The following is a 16,674-nucleotide window of genomic DNA, read 5'->3' as shown; positions in this document are numbered from 1 at the left end:
TATACGTAAATTATTAACTAGTTTCTTCCAGGATATTAGGGGAAAATTAGGACGCCATACCTCATGACTGCGCCACCGATGCTGGTGATGCTGGGGGTGTAAGGAGGCACGGCGGCAGCCATCTTGACTGCACTTTCTTGGGTGGAGGTCCTTGAGATCTGGCGGACAACTTCGGTGGAAGTCGTGATAGACACCCTTTGAAGAACCGCCTGTTGATCAGGGATGTAGGAAAGGGTCGTGACGGCGCTGTCGGGACTCGCGGGTGGACTGGAAGTCCAAGATGGCGGCGAGCTCGGCATTTGGTCTCCGGAAAGCGTCGCCGAAGAACCCACCGCACTGTCGCTCCCGTGCCTGCCACCTGAACCATCCATTACCTTCACTATATACATAACCTTATTTACTATACCAATGAATCGCCTACTAGATAATTTAGATTATAAAGCGACACACTACATCTTAGGACGCTGCCTCTTGACTGTACAAAATGGCGGCCGCTTGCCCTAACATTTGTCGATGCAATCCGAGTCTAATTAATCTGACGATTGGGGCAACCGGCCTTAAATTTCCCATTTTGTACATCAAATTGAGCAAGTTCCTTTAATTTTCTAGGGAAATAATGTAAGTTAAGTCATAAATAGTACGAGTCGACTACTTCTTCCAGATGCGGTAAAACTCTAGAAATAAAAGACATAGTTCGAAGATAAATGCAATTTCTCCCGAGATGTCTGGGCAAATCGATGGTTTTCTACTTCACGGCAAATTAATTATGGAATTACAGTGAATTCAGATCGAAGGAAAACTTGAATAAGCAGGGTCTCAGGATGCAGAAGCGACGAAAGGAAGTGCACCTTCGCTGCAGCCGGAAATGGACCTCTGCCTTTGTCTTCTTGGAGGTACGCTCGGAAGTTTGGTGCTCTCCTCTATGTAGGGGATGTCGGGGTCGTCCAGGTTTAAGACAAAGGGTCCCGACATGGGGATGGTGAGGCTGGCGGTGATGACCATCGGCGAGGATTTCCTCCTGTCGGAGGGATCCTCGCTGGAGGCGCTGTCGACGCTGTTGCTGCGACCCTCGTCCTTCCTTCTGGTCCCGGGTCGTTTTGGCCTCCGAGGCCTGGGCCCGATGTCGCCACCCACCCCGGCACTCTGGTGGAGACACTCTTCCCTGGACCAGACCTTCCTGGAGACGTTTTCCTCCACGGAGTACACCTCCGCCTCGCTCGACGGGTCCACCTCGTCGCCGCATTGCCTGAGGAGAGGACGTCGAGATTATGGGGTCTGGACTTCATGGGAACCGGGACCAACCACGGGGACAGACGCAACCCCTGATCGCGATACCACCGACCAGCGGTTAGGTGATAAGAGAAGCGATAATGGGACCGGTTAGGCCGAAAGAGCTGGTGTTAGATGGAGAAGAGCCTGGATGACCTCGAAGAGAATTACAGGGTATCGCGTCTTCGGCGAATGAAGAGCTCTTCAAGGTCAAGGTCGCTGGCGTCGAAAAGTTTCCTGAGAATTTGGCGTACCGAATTTTTATAAATTTCATCACGGGGATGTGGGGACTCTGAGGAAGGTCCTGACTCCTGTGAAATTGAATTCTCATGAAAGGTTTTCAAGTAAACGTGAAATTTCATGGGTCGAGAGACCTTCCTTAAGACCTTTACAATCGTGTGGTAGAATTTCGAACGATTCGGTATGTCTAATTCGAAGAGATTAAGTGTATCATAAACGACTCATTCTTCGATTTCATTCTCACCCTGCCTTAAAGAACTCTTCGAGGCCAAGGTCGCCGGCATCCTCGATCAGCGAGTCGCGGTTCAAGCAAAAGGCGGGATAACTCGAGCGGCTAATTGTTTAATGGTTACTTAATTTAATTTAATTTTAAGCGATGAAAAAGACTCAATGGCTGGACCAAAAGCTCGCGGCCGGTCGGAGGTCGAATCTAAAAAAGCCCCACCCCGCCAGCGGAAATGCAAAGGCAACGTTTTGCGACTTTTTCACTGACAAAAGAAAATCCCATCGAACCAAAGAAATATCTCATTGTATGGTACCAAAGAAATATCACTTAATTTCACTCAAATGAACTCGAATATATGAGACGCAACCTTTCTTCGGAACTATCCCAATTCATTTGAGTTTATTCGAGTCAAATAATTATTCCTTTAATCGGCGAAATATTTCTTTGGTACCTGTCAAAGAAACATGACTGGCCGAATGGATTCTATTTTCTTTCTCAGCGTTCTGCCTCCGATTTCCGGTTTTATCGTGCCGCCATTTTGAAAGAGCTCGCCAGGATCCGAGATGAAGGTCTTACTCCTCGGCACGCCGCGAGAGGGCAGTGTCCAGCTCGGCTGGATGGGTGTCCATCATATGCAAATAAAGTTCGTCCAAAAGGGCTGCCGGGACGATGAACAGAGTCGAGACATGTTCCAGAAGTGCTCGTACCACGTTTATCACGTCTATCCTCTCCTCCGCCCTTTCTGCAGACACTTCCGCCCTTGCCTGGCCATGCTTCACGCAGTGAAGAATATTCGGCGCGAACACCTAATCAAAGATGACAAAAGTCATGCCAAATTACATCCCGTCCATACTTCCTCAGCCTGTTAATTTTCCACCGTGAGTTTGCATCCCGAAAAAAAAATATATATATTTTTCACGTGACCAGAGAAATATTTCTTAGAACGGTACCAAAGAAATATATTCTCAAAACAAAGAATAATTATTTCCCTGAAACAAGTCGTCGCAATTGCGAAGTAATTATTCTTTGAATTAAAAATATATTTCTTTGGTTAAATGTATTATGAGATTATGCGGAGAAATTCATTCAAGCTCGGGGGAGAATTTTAGAGGGAAAATGTCGAGAATTGTAATTACGGTCGCCAGGTTGGTAGTGTCCATCTTGTTCCCGGATATCCAGTCGCCGGTTTCCGTTTTTTTGTCCTCACTGTTTGAAGCAACCTCGCTCAGGAAGTTCAACAATGCCCAGAGCGTCTCTCGATTCGGGGTCGGCAGAAGTTGGATCAGATGCTGAAGAGCTTCCTGCTGAAGCCTCCTGTTCCTGATCTCTGGAGGGAACGGGGCGAACCCAGGATTTAAACTCTAGTTGCGAGGAAAGATATCGTATAATTCCTATGATTAACCTACTCTGGGTGTGCACGAAGGCTTGATAAAGGTCTCTGCACAGCAGAGGATCTGGTAAATCACGAAAATACTCCTTCATTAAGGCTGCGACGTCATGTGGACACTGATCGGGACCGATCTTCGTTTGCCTGCCGCAATCGAAGTCTTCCCTTAGCTGAAAAAAAAATAAATAAATAAATATACGCACATTTCAACTTCAACGAAAATAATCCTTCATTTTCTATTTAAATTGGAATTTTCCTTGGCATTAAATTAAAAAAGATATCAAACCAAGTGTCATATTAATAAAATGCAATTTGAACTGCGCGCAATTTTTTATTTCTTTTAAAAGAATGAAGAACGGTTCAAGGACCAATAGGGAATAAGTGTACCCACGAAATTGTAATTTTTTTCGTAAATGCGTTATGCGTGAATTTAATAGTTTGGAGTGGCCATTTTAACGAAGGAAAAATTCAAAGGGAATTCACCTGTCGGACTCTCTTCTTGGACGGCGAGACCCTGAAGATGCCGAGGGTCCTCAGGCCGGTCGACTCGAGATGTCTGATGCACTGGTGCACCACTCCTGGAACTGCATCCCATTCCCCTGGGGGTGCTCCACCCCCGCTGTCGCTTAGTTCTAAACCTCCGGAGTCACTTCCGGTGAGCGCTCCTCCCTTCAAGGACAACGACTCGCAGGATCCACCCTGAAATGGCGAGACGTTACTTCAGGGCTGATTTTCCGGGTGATGGAAAATCGCGTCTTGCGAAATCAACCCCCGGATGTCGGGATAAATAATTTTTCGTCAGCGATAAAAATGTTCACGATGTGATTCGACGACGCAAGGAGGCCCCTGTTCATGGCTGTCATGAAATCGTTAAATAAAAACCGTTGCAAAGTTGAGCGATTTTAATTAATTATGATGGAGAGTCGCGACTCGCAGGCATCAACCCCCGGATCTCGGGGTGAATAATTTTTCGACGCCGGTAAGGACGCCGACGACGTAATTCGACGACGCAGACGCTCGTCGACGCGGGGGGACCCTTGCTCTTGGCTGCCGCGATACCGTTAAATAAAGACCGTTGCAAAATTGGGCGATCTTAATTAACCGGCGAATAAAATTAGCGGACCCGGCCCTGTTCTATTTGGGTTTCCTGATCGGTGACGTCGGCTCGCTGAGGTACACGTGACGTCCCTTGCGCGACGAACTCCATCGACCGATCTTTAAAAAAACCTTTAATGCCGACTCGATACCGTTTCAACTTTATATATTACTTTGCAGATCAAGGGAAAATTGATGAGTGAGTCGATGTCACTCGAATCGAGCTGGAATTTGAATCGAGTCAAGTGGAGTCTGATTTGAATCCATTTCGAGCTAAGCTCGTATCAAGTCGAGTCAACTCGAGTCCAGTTCGCGAAAAGCTGGTCCCATGTTGAGTCGCGTTTAAATCAAGTCGAATCTAGTCGAGTCCAATTGAAGTAAAGCTCGAATCGACTCGAAGCGACTTCTGCCCAAGTCGATCCCCGGCGCCGCGAATCCCATTTCCTCTTCCAGGGAGAAAATAATGCCATCCGTCGCCGTCAACGTCACCGACGAGCCTGGAAGCGGCTGGAGAACGTTGATTTCCGAAACAAGGGAGAATCCCCTCCACTCTTCCACCCCGACCAGGACGTCCGAAGGATCGGATTCTCCCCCAGGACGGGAAGCGCGTCGAAGCTCTGGAAACGTCATTGGGAATCGCGCCAATTCACTTTCGGAGTGATCCACGGATCGCGTTACCCCACCCCATGAGGAACAAAGGGTGCAACCAAAATCCAGAATTCCCATCCTAGACACCCCGAAGAGGACACCAGGGTGGAACTCTCGCATTTTTTGGGGGAAAAAAAAATTTAGGGGATAGCGAAAGGAGCGCTTTTGGGGTTGGGCCGGCCAAGCGGGCTCGTATATGCCAGGGATCTTAATTATTTGACGGTTAAATCTGGTCGAGATCTTGGCAGCCGTGTCGTCCTCCTCTCGTAAGCCTGGCCTACGAGTTTACTAGCACCTTTTCCCACTCTTCTGCATCTTTCCTCCACCTTTCTGCACCTTCCCCACCATCCTGTACCGCTTGCAGCGTCCTCGCACGCTGCTCCTCCGCGGCGCCTCTTCTCAGCGACTCCACTCGCTGCTGCTCGTCTCTAGTCGCCTCTGGTTATATCTCCGTCCATCTCTAGCCGACTCGAGTACAAGGCACCGTTTAGCTCGGTGACGTATCGAGCGAAAAATAACCACCCTCCCTCCAAAGCCCCGAGGACGTCGCGACGCCGGATCGCCTCTTCGGGGTCCGACGTGTCGTCACTACGACGCTTCTCTTCGGCGTCTTCGATGAGCTCGTCGCCGTTGTGACGCACCTGGATCGACGAACGTTTTACAGGCGTGCCGACTCGCTTTGGCAAAATGGCATAATCCAACCTAACCACTGATAACGCTCTTCAGGGTCGCGGGCGTCGATAACGAAGACCAATCGGGTCGCTTTAGGTTTTGCTTAGGTGCTTTTCATGGTACCTGATTTCTCGGGAATTTTGCAGTGCTCCTTTTTTTAACGTCCCATCCTTATCTCCTTATTTTCACTTAAGGTTTTTGCTCGGGAATTTTGTAGGTCCTCCATTTACAATTTTTTATAACGATTCATCCCGTCCTTACCTCCTCGTTCTTCGTCGCCGCACTCGTCGGGGCCTCGATGAGGCTCGTAAAGCTCGTCCTGCTGCCATGTCTACTGCTTCTGGTTAAACTTGCAACTTCTGCAGCTTCACCAGCCGCTATCCGAGCTATCCTGTCGTTCTCCAGACACTGTGATAAGGGGATGCCGAACACCAACCCTCCGGCGCTCTCTGAAAAAGAATTTGGAAATTTCGTAAAAACTCGCAAGAATTCATGTGACTATAAATTTACAAAAATTAATCGAGGAAGTCGGAAACAAAAGTTTCCAAAAATTTATGTGGCCTAAATTGAACATTTTTCCTAATCACGTTATCACTGCATCTTTTTTATTCAACTAGGGACCTCCTCGAAATGGAATTCGCCGTTTGGAGGATTTTAGGTAACCGGGTCCCGGGTGCGCGAAAGGGCGACTAAATTTATATGCGTTAAGCAATAAATTCCAAAAGATGGACCTTAATCGAGGAAATCTGAAAAAAAAATTCCAAAAATTCATGTGGCTCCAAATTGAACATTTTTCCTATTCACGTTATCACTGAATCCTTTTTATTCAACTAGGGACCTCATCGAAATGGAGTTCGCCGTTCGGAGGATTTTAGGTAACCGTGTCCTAGGTACGCAAAAGGACGACTTAATTTATTTGCGTTAAACAATAAATTCCAAAAGATGGACCTTAATCGAGGAAAACTGAAAAAAAATTTCCAAATTTCATGTGGCCCAAATTGAACATTTTTCCTAATCACGTTATCACTGCATCCTTTTTATTCACCTAGGGACCTCATCGAAATGGACTTCGCCGTTCGGAGGATTTTAAGTAACCGTGTCCTAGGTACGCGAAAGGACGACTTTAGAATTTATTTGCGTTAAGCAATAAATTCCAAAAGATGGACCTTAATCGAGGAAATCTGAAAAAAAATTTCCAAAAATTCATGTGGCTCCAAATTGAACATTTTTCCTAATCACGATGTTACTGCGTCGTGTTTATTAAACAAGGGACCTCTCCGAAATGGAGTTCGCCGTTCGGAGGATTTTAGGTAACCGGGTCCCGGGTGCGCGAAAGGGCGACTAAATTTATATGCGTTAAGCAATAAATTCCAAAAGATGGACCTTTATTGACTCGGACGTCGAATGGGCGCGGAGTCGAGGTTCCTTTTGGCATCGGGAACCCGAATGCCGAAGAAACCAAGTCCCTCATAGAATGGCAGAACGTCCCATTATAGATCGCGATCTGGGCCATTCGAGCTCGTTCGCTCCTTTCCGAACTCTTCGACCGTGGCGATATGGATAGTCTCGCTTTTTCCGCGAAACCGAAAAAAAAAATCAACCCACCCCCTCCCATCGTCCAGAAACCATATTAAAAAAAAAGAACTCGTGCATCAAAGAAAAATAATAAAACCGCTGCGACCCAGGTTTTTATCAAAAACATAATGGACTCTTAACGTTCAATCTTGAAACGCGAATTAATTGGGAATTTAAAGAAATTTCGTTTTTGATTTCCAGATATTTATTTTTTATCTAAACCGTTTTTAGTTAATGGAAAGGATGTTAAACGTTTACGCGTTGCATTTGAACCCTTATGTTCCTCTTTTGCGTGCTTTGAGAAATATTTCACCCCATTTCTCGGATGAAGCGGTAACCCCTTCACTTCCGGTTTCTCTTTTATTGCATGCGAAAAAGACCATCGTCCTTCTCTTTCGGACAGTTATTTGCAAAGCTCTCGGGCGAATTCGAGCTTCGCAAAATTGCCGGCCATTCCGGAAAACCGTGGATTTCCGTTTCGATCCGTGGGCCGATAAGCGGCGCGATAAATATCGATCAGACCTCCAGGTCGACCTCGAAGAGGGGATTCCCTCGGGAAGAAAAGAGCTCCTCTCTGCGAAATTAATCTTCGGCTTCCTTGGGGACGCCGTAATGCCTCACTTTCGATATCGTTGCCCGAAGGCCAAATGGGACGGTCCTTTATCCTGGCAGAGACGAGTTCGCGGCCATTTTGAATAGCGCTTGGACCATTTGTCGACAAGGGATGATACCCCAAAAAGGGCGAAACAACCCCTGCTCTTCGTCAACTAGCATTCCCTTCTCGAGACCGAAAATTAGGTTAAATAAAAGAACACTCCGATGCTCCCACGAAGCGTGTACTGCAATTTTAATTCATAAAAAATAGGAACTACATTTATCACGCACTCGTAGATGCTCTTCCTTTAGACAGTATTAATTTCCATGAATTAGTTTCACCCGATTTCGATAACGTTTCGATTCACGATTTAATTTCATGCGGTATTTAAACGTATTATAAATATCAGCGAGTCGTTTTTCCTGCACCGCGTAGAGTCTCACCCGAACATATTTTTTAATTTTGCAAACTTAAAAAAATCAGGACCTGTTAATTCGGGAACATCGAACGTACATTTAAATCGTAGGACGACTTTGGGATTTTTTGCGAATATTTTCGAGATTAGAAATCAGGTGGATGCCCGAAATCCGCGTCTAATTACCTTTGACTTTGGCATTCCGGGGACCTTGCCCCGGATGCTGCGAATTCGCGGAAGAAAAGTCCTTTGATCCGAGATGGGTCTCCCCGATCGCGAATTCTCCGAGTGAGTGACCTCTTCGCAAAGAGACTTCGGCTTGATTGACGTTTACCGTGCCTACTCGGCATGCACCGCAAATAAACCCGATATATGCGGAAATATGCACCTCGCACCCCGCCGCTAATTTTAGAACTCGAAATTGTGCCTCATACCAGCCCGGCCGATGCAGTTCCGCGAGACGCTCTTCGGGGTCGTCCCCATGGTCGCCACCTCCCCTAAACAATTACCCAAGTCTTCTTCCACGCTTTTAAAAAAATACTTGCAAATTTCCGCGGCTCCGCGAGACGCTCTTAAACTGACTCTTCTCCACGCCTTTAAAAAACCACTTGTAAAATTTACACTATTTTCAATCAAAGTTACCCTACAAAGGATAATTAATCCAATGACTTAAGTTCGTAAAAATTGGAAATTTACCCAGGAGTTTCCCAGTTTATGCTTTGTATTTTCCTAAAGCAGCTTGGAAAATTAACGAGAAAAAGAATGTGAAATACACATATGAGCGCGTTAGCCGATTTGGGCTTCCGGTACGTGTCGGGAATTTATTACGGTTTTTATAAATGCTCAGGGGCGCGTTTCCGCTGTTTCTTTCAGTCTCGGTCTTCTCTTTGCATGTTTCGCCGATGATCGTGGCCAGGTCGGACTGTTTCCTCGTTTTTGGCGAGATTTTGACCGAGGCCCGAGCGCATGGGGATTTATTTCCGCGCCGGCAGCCAAATTAGCTCAAGCCTGCACGGCGGAGCCATGTCGGCGTCCAGCAATAGCCATCCTCTCCTATTAATAGTCAAACAAGAGGGAAGTTTCGTCCCTCGTCGAGCCTCGGTGTGTGGGAGGTGAGTTCTTCATCTTCCGAGTAAAGATCGCTTCGTGACAAACGGCTCAATGGAGCCCAAACGAAGAGCACCCTCCGATCAAATCGATCCGCGAACCACCTTTAATTCCACTTCGATATCGGCCCCGGAGAATAATTTCCGGCCGGGAAAATGTTTCCCATCCCTCGGAAATGATTTCCCGCTAGAAATACTCGCGGAGGAATCGATTGAGGGTTTACTTTATTTCATTATTTCATTTTCTCTAATATATACCGCGCAGGAAATTCAGGACATTTCTCATGGACTGCTCAAAATGGCGACGGCCGTTTTACCACTTTCTCATTAATCGAGAAAAGTCATATTCGCGGTACATTAAATCGCCAATAAAATGTCAACAAAGGAAATATTTGAAATTTCGGTCATTTTTTACAAATTCACTGGGTGTAATAATGACTCTTTATATTAATTTCATGTGTTTCTTCCTGCATTTAGGGGTGTTGCGATTTTAACGGCCGCCATCTTGTTCGCGCGAGTCAGAAATTTTTCTAAAGGCAGCGGCGAGGCGCGACTTCCTAGGTATTACGAACATAAATATTTACCCGGCGGTAAATAATATGTACCGGGGAATTATTCGTGCACTCGATTGCGCACAACGTCGCAGCTGGATTATTTATTCGCGATACGCAAGACGGAAAGGAAGGAGAGACAACGAGTCGGTGTTGGCGGTGCCAGAGGCGCGTTGTAGCGAGGGCCGCGTTTTAACGCGGGTTTTACGAAAATATAAGCAGAAGTGCCTAATTCCGTCCTGGTGGTTATTTCGGGAGAAACTCGATATTAAAAATTCTTGCCCCAAATCCGCGGGGGCACGTGCGCATGATCGATCCTCCTCTTGGAGGCCTCGAAGAGCACCTCGAAGAGCTCCTCGAAGAGGTCCGTTTGTTTGCTCGGCCTCGTCATATCTCCGAGGAATTTCGCGAAATGGGCCCGACTTCAACATTCGGCAATCCGATTCCTCCGCGTGGGTGTGCTCGACTTTTTCCCCCGAATTCTCTTGCCCACGTGGAGGGACTTTCTACATTTTGTAACGCGTACGGTAAATATTTACGCCAGCCGAAATCCCTCGCGAACAGCGCCGCTTTTCTCCCCGGTTTCAGCTAATTATAAGCCGAGACCTAACCGCGAAATTAGCGACCAAGTCCGTGGATAAATCCCCTATTTTTAGGTAATTAAAAAATAAATGCTTTGGCTTTTAGGAGCTGCGATGGTAATTTCAAGATGGCGGAGGTAGACGCGTCGACGTCGTCATCACTGACCCAACTCGCGCCTTTACTACTAACGCGTGTTAATCAACTGCAGGTAAATAATTAAAGGAATAGTTTTATATTCATGTTCCCTAAGAATTTAAGTAATTAGAAAAGTTCTAGTGACACTTTTATGTCCACAAACGAGAATTCCAATGTGGCGGAATAGGACGCGCCGACTTCCTCGTGTCTGACCCGACTCCCGCCTCCACTACTTGTTCCTTGGAAATTGTCCCCGAGGAGGTCCTTGCCCCAGAAAATGGATTACAGCATAAAAGTTTTCTCATCGAACCTCTGGACTCCTCTTAACTTTCCCTTCCTGGACATTTCCCAATTTTCCTTCATCGATACGGGACAATGACACGCGTTGCGAATTAATTGCGAGTTGATAATAAAAATGGGGTTATCATTATTTTTCTGAAAAATTCAGTGACTCACCCTTGTCCTTTTCGTCCTTTGTCTTGTTATCGAAAAATCCAGTGGTGAGAGCCTTCCTCTTCAGCAAGTAAGCCCTCCTCTTCGGCTTTGTGGCCGTGGCGCCGCCACTCCCGAGTTCTGAAAGAGTTCGAGCAGTTTCAATTAAATTCTCACCCTCGGGGGTGAAAAGGGTCTGGTTTATTAGATCCCCTGAAATGAGACTCGCGGTAATGAGCAATTTACCCCGGTCACGTGATTTGCCGAACCTCGTTACTCTCCTTCGAGAGACCGCCGAGCTCGGTCTCCGGCTTCTTAAACGCGTCGCCATTGAACATTTCTTCCCTTTTCTTACAAATTTCAAAACACACATTTCGCTTATTTAATCGAATCCGAGGAGTTTACTCGGTTGCGATAACCTCTAATTATTTAATTAAACCTGAAATTAGAAACTTATGGGCTGATATACATAAGTTTCATGTACTCGCGCCTCGAATCATCAATTTCACCAGATCGGGACCTGATCTTTTAATTTCGTAATTTAATTAGATCTTGAATTAGAAATTTCAGGTACCTCTTCAAGAGATGATTTTCAGACTGGTACCTTGAATCATCAATTCCACGCACCTGGCACCTGGATTTCAAGTTTTCCATTTTTTTCATTGGAGATCTAATTTCAGGGTCCTCTTTAGGGGGTGTATTTTTCTACGCTTTGATTTTTTAAATAATCCTCTATTATCATTTTGACGCACCTGTCGGTGGCCTGATGTGCACTCCAAGGTTCAAGGCCTGCAGTTTGGCCACGGCCACTTTGCAGAGAACCTTCCTCTCGACCTCGGAGAGCACCCTGAGGGGTGTATCCTGCAGGGTAACTCGTCTACCCCCTGTACCTGCCCACGTGCACTTTCCCTGGAATGCAAATTCGGTAATTCAACTCTCGGTACAGGCTTTCAAGGAGAGAGCACTCAGTCTTGAAGAAGTTACCGCCTTTTCCGAAGAACCCGGAGGGTGAAAAAAAAAGGACCATCACCCTGAAAACTGCCCTTGAAAACGCATCTCCACTTGGCCTGTTTCGATTACCTTCGAGTTTGCGATTCGACCCGACGATCGAATTTCAAGAGCCGGTCGAACGCCTCTCGAATTTCGATATTTCCGCGATTTCCCCGGAAAAAAAACGCTTTTCCACCCCCCCGACTCGAATATCGCGTTTCCGAATTTTCAGCGCGTTTTCCCTGAGCCGTAAAAAAAATACTTGTTCGATTTTTCTTAGTTTCAAGGTCAGGACAATTATTGAATTCACTAGAGCTTGCAAAATCCACAAATTTTGGGAATTTCTTCATTTTGAGAAGACTTGAGAAAACTAAAGTAAATCCCGGAATTCCGTCTCTTCTGCCGAGCCTTAAAAAATCGAAATCCTTCATTTAATTTCAGTTATTAAAAATTGCAGATGTGTGAGATTTTTCAGAATTTTCGGGCAGGTGGGATGCCAGGATCGAGATATCTATTTAAACTATCCAGGCGGAAAATTTAAACTTGCGAACAGCCGAAGAGTCGTCGAACGGAGTTATCGGCCCGAGGCAATGATTCACGAGTTCGATTAAAACTCGGTAAGCAAACATCGATTTTAAAGGCGCCGACGAGTGTTGCTAACCCGTTGCCGGCAAATGTGCCGAGTGCCGGAATGTTTAATTATTCAGTCGATGGTCCGCCATCTTGGCGCGCGAAAACTTCGAATGTATCAAACATTCGGAAACAAATTTTATGGAACCAAAGAAATATTTTCGCAACACAGAAGAATAATGATTTGACTCGAATAAATTCAAATGATTTGGCCCGCGAGGTTTTTTTATTCAGTCGATGGTCCGCCATTTTGACGCGCGAAAAATTCGAATGAACCAACGACGCGGAAATAAATTTCATAGAACCGAAGAAATATTTCAGAGATTAATGATTCGACTCGAATATACTCGAATGATTTGGATGGAACGTTTTTTTTTTTTCAGAATTATGACCGTTTATTGAGCTTATTTGAGTGAAATAATGATGTTTTGAATTAAGAAACTATTTCTTTGGTTCCATGAATTTTCTTTCTCAGTGCCCTCTATGAGGCGATATTCCCTCCCAGATGCGAAAGGCCATTTCTTGGGAAATATTTCGGGCAATGTTCCGCACTTCAGGAACCACTTCGGCTCGTTTGCCGGGAAATTTATGCGGCGCGATCTATGCGTAGCGCGTGCACCGTTAAGCGTGAGAAAGAGAGCGAGAGGAGCTGAAGAAAAAAAAAAAAAGAGCAGAAGAGAGGCCGCAACTATTTCTGGCCGAGTCGAATTTGCCAGGTCCTAAATTGGCGATCATGGCGCCCCCTTAACGAGCCTCTTCAAGGTCGGCCCGAAGAGCTGTCAAACGCGAGAAAAGAAAAAAAAAAAGAAGAAATCTATCTTCGAAGTTCACCGAAATAATTAACCCAGCTCATATATTCTGAACACAAGATGGCGATTGGACGTTTTGCAGCTTTTTTTACGTGAATCTTCTTCACTTAGAGTAAATTCGCCGGGTCTTCGAGTCGATTCCAGCATCGTCGATTAAATCGCTAATTATGGATAATCGCGGGTTAAAGGGAACTATTCAAAGAGACATTTCTGGTTAAATCGTCATAATTCTAAAGAAACGTTGCATCCAATTAATTGGAATTCACTCGAGTCAAAGAATTCCATTTCCAATTATCAAAATATTTCTTCGGTACCATTCAAAGGAGGACATTTGAAATTAAGTGAATTTTTTGTTTTCTCAGTCCAGAGAATTCATTAATTTCCTCGACATCACGTTTCACGGTACAAGAAAGCATTCCCGAAGGATCGGCACAAAGAAGCTGAATAAACCGAGGGAAAAACTGAAACTCACCTGCGGGGTCCAAGCAGAGGGTTGATTGGAGGCCCTGGAGGTGCTCTTGCTCCTAGACCTCCAAATCTTCTTGGCAACGAGTCTGCTCCCATGATGAACAACGCTGCTGGAGGACTTGCTCTTCTGCATGGCGGAGCCACCTGCGGAATTGGAGGACGTAAGAGCAGGTGAGCCAGGTGCAGAATGCGGTTTCTCCTTGTTGGAATTAGAGCCGTGCAAAAGATGGGAAAGAAAGGACTGATGTTGTTTGGGAGTAGACGGGGTATCCTCGGACCCAAGCCCGGCATCCATGGAGCTCCTGGAGCTAGCATTCCTGCTCCCAGGAGAGGCAGTCTCCGCCTCATCGGAGAGACTTTCCCCAAGAAGTACCTCCCCATCGCGGAACCCAACGGTCCAGTTCTCCGACGTCTGGCACCCTTTATGGTTCCCATCGTCATCCCCGATCTTGGTGACTTCCCCCTTGGGCTTGATATTCCTAAGATTCCTGTCATAGTTGACCCTCTTGAACCTGTCCCCCTTCTCGGCATCGATGGACTTCTTCCTAGCCATCCTGAGGTACCTCTTGATGGTGTCGCTAACGGAGGGAGAGACGTCATCGTTATCGACGCTGGACCTGCGTCTGACGGCGAGTTTCCCTGAGGAAGGGGTGTCCTTGGAAGAGGGGGGCTCATCCCGATCCTGGAGATAGGCATCCAGAGCCTCCCTCGACAGGGGGTCGGTCTGCACGCCCTGGTCCACAGGGGCGCGCTCGGTGCTGGGGAGCTGCACGGAGATCAGCGGCGGGGGCTCCGCACATCGCACCTGATCAGCTGATCTCGGAGGCCATGGCCCCTCCCTCCCCCTGAGTTTCCCTCTCCACTGCGCAGACGGCGACGTGTAGGCCCCCGTTGCCCTGGGCCCGCGGAACCCCCTGGTGCACCGCAGGTCGAAGTACAACTTCTCCAACAACTTCCGGTCCGTCAGGATATCCGAGATCACGTGTTCCCTGCTGGAGGACTTCCCGTAATACCTGCTCAAAGTCTCCAGCAAAGATTTGTGCACGTAATCGCCCTGATAAGACAACATGCTCCCAGGGGTCGCATCCCCCGATGTCGTTCCTGAGGTCGTCCCAGCTCCCTTCCGCCGCGCCTGCGCCATCATCTGGTCCAGGTGAAGCTGCAATTTGTCGATAAGACTGTGGTGGTCGAACGGCTCGGCGAATCTGTCGCTGTAGTCGGATCCTGTCGAAGGACGACCGGATTCGTTGTTCATGTTCAGATACCTCTGCAGCATGTCGGCTAGGACCTTCGCCTCGGTGTCCTCTTGAGGTTGGCGTCTTTTCGTCAGAGGGGTGCTGGGGGTGCTGCCCCCCTGCCGGGGTCTGGGGAGTTCCACCCCCTCTGGAGAGGTCTCTTCTAGGAGGGCTTCAGGAAGTGCAGCTCCTGATGAGTCCTCCGCCTCGTCCGCGGAACTTGCCTTCGTTCTGCAGCTTCCACCCTTGATGGCTCTTCTTCGACGTGGGGCACGGAAGCCTAGGGTTCCTGGGTACGACGCTTTCCTCCAGAGCAGGAATCGAGGTTCTCGTTGGCACACTTCCTGGAAGTATTGCTCGATCTTCGGGATGTCTTCCGGACGGTTGTGCACACCTTCCGGGATCAGACGGCGCCCTGCGTCCGTCATGTACCGCCATGTTTTTCGCGTCAGCAGCCACCGCTCTCGAGTTGGTCTCTTCGTCCTCTTCTCCGTTTTCCCGGAAGGAGAGGCGCCGACCTCGACGCTGTCCCGACGAGAACGTCTTCTGCCGCCGGGACGCTCCGCCATCGCCGCCTCTCCGTCTCGTCGCGCCACGCGAACCACCTTGGAAGAGGTGCTCCCTCTTCGGCTACCTCTTCGAGGAAGGAAATGGTCGCACTTGGCTAGGGACGCCGCATCTCCAAGGCGATTGCTTCTTTGGGAATGTCTGGGCCCACCGGTGGCCTTCGAAGTCTTCTTCGGGGGCTTCTTCGGGGTATGGACGAACCCCTTCCACGCGCACTTGGAACCTGGTTAATTTCCAATGTTTGTGTCGGAACACTGAGGCGGGAACCCTACTACAGGGTTCACTTGGATGCTGACGAAGATGCCGAAGAGAGATGCTTGGGACACTTTCCGATTCGCGAGCCCGAAGTACCGGAAAAAATCAATGGCTTCAAGGTATAGTTACGAGGTTACAGTACTTTGACAAAGTTCACGAAAGAGGAAATCGCACTTCCTCGAGTCCAAATATCGGACTCAGACCGTGCCCCACGTGACCAGCCCAATCGGCGTCCTTCAAGGCGAGACCAGACTCTGAGGACTTTTGCGGTCTTCTTCAGGGTCTCTTCGTCGTTCTTCCAAGCGAAGGTGCAACTACCCTGATACACTTCCAGCGTCCCCCCCAGAGTCAACGCATGGAGAAAAGTCACGTCTTCAGGCCGCTCTTCAGGGTGCTCTTCGGGTCCCTGTGCCCGGTCATTCCTGATGCCTTTTTCGAATACTCTCCAAGATTCTTCGGTTAGAGTTGGGACCACTTTCAACCAAGTGGCGATTCCCTTTTTATCCCCGGACGATGAGAGAACTTGGACTCCGCTCACTTCTTCAGGGTATTCTTCATCTTCCTCTGTCAGGTCGTTCCCGGAAAAATTCCCCCTTTTTCTCCAGGAACCCTTAACGTTCTCCAGCTCGGGGGACCACCTTCGCGGTTATCGCGAAGCCCTCTTCAGGGTCCTCGTCTTCGGGCGGCGAGAAAGCCTCGACTCGCCGGCAAGGTGGAAGCTGCCTAAGGTACGCGACTACTGTTCGGGGCGCCGCGACGTCGTGGACGCTCCGCGTCTAAAAGCGTACTTTC

At 47.8% G+C, this 16,674-nt stretch overlaps 1 protein-coding gene across 4 annotated transcripts in view; it reads right to left on the bottom strand.

Annotated features, from left to right (window-relative positions):
- The window catches only part of LOC105700706 (rho GTPase-activating protein 6), an 18,164-nt gene extending 1,551 nt beyond the window's left edge, over positions 1–16,613 (bottom strand). Inside the window, exons 1-10 of one of the 4 annotated variants that reach the window (XM_012426835.2) lie at positions 13,830–15,629; positions 11,681–11,837; positions 10,953–11,069; positions 5,799–5,986; positions 3,606–3,821; positions 3,142–3,292; positions 2,872–3,062; positions 2,312–2,541; positions 849–1,246; positions 61–358 (exon numbers count right to left, since the gene is read on the bottom strand). In XM_012426835.2, the coding sequence (XP_012282258.1) occupies positions 61–358; positions 849–1,246; positions 2,312–2,541; positions 2,872–3,062; positions 3,142–3,292; positions 3,606–3,821; positions 5,799–5,986; positions 10,953–11,069; positions 11,681–11,837; positions 13,830–15,629 (3,746 nt within the window). Of the gene's footprint in view, positions 1–60; positions 359–776; positions 1,247–2,311; positions 2,542–2,871; positions 3,063–3,141; positions 3,293–3,605; positions 3,822–5,798; positions 5,987–10,952; positions 11,070–11,680; positions 11,838–13,829 lie in introns of those variants that run through there. The other 3 variants (XM_012426842.2, XM_012426855.2, XM_012426850.2) reach the window with 3 other exon arrangements.
- Positions 16,614–16,674: the final 61 nt, after the last annotated feature.

Source organism: Orussus abietinus, unplaced genomic scaffold (genome assembly GCF_000612105.2).
Source record: "Orussus abietinus isolate OABI.00-Male unplaced genomic scaffold, Oabi_2.0 scaffold29, whole genome shotgun sequence".
NCBI classification, from domain to species: domain Eukaryota; kingdom Metazoa; phylum Arthropoda; class Insecta; order Hymenoptera; family Orussidae; genus Orussus; species Orussus abietinus.
This window is presented reverse-complemented; position numbering and strand designations above follow the sequence as displayed.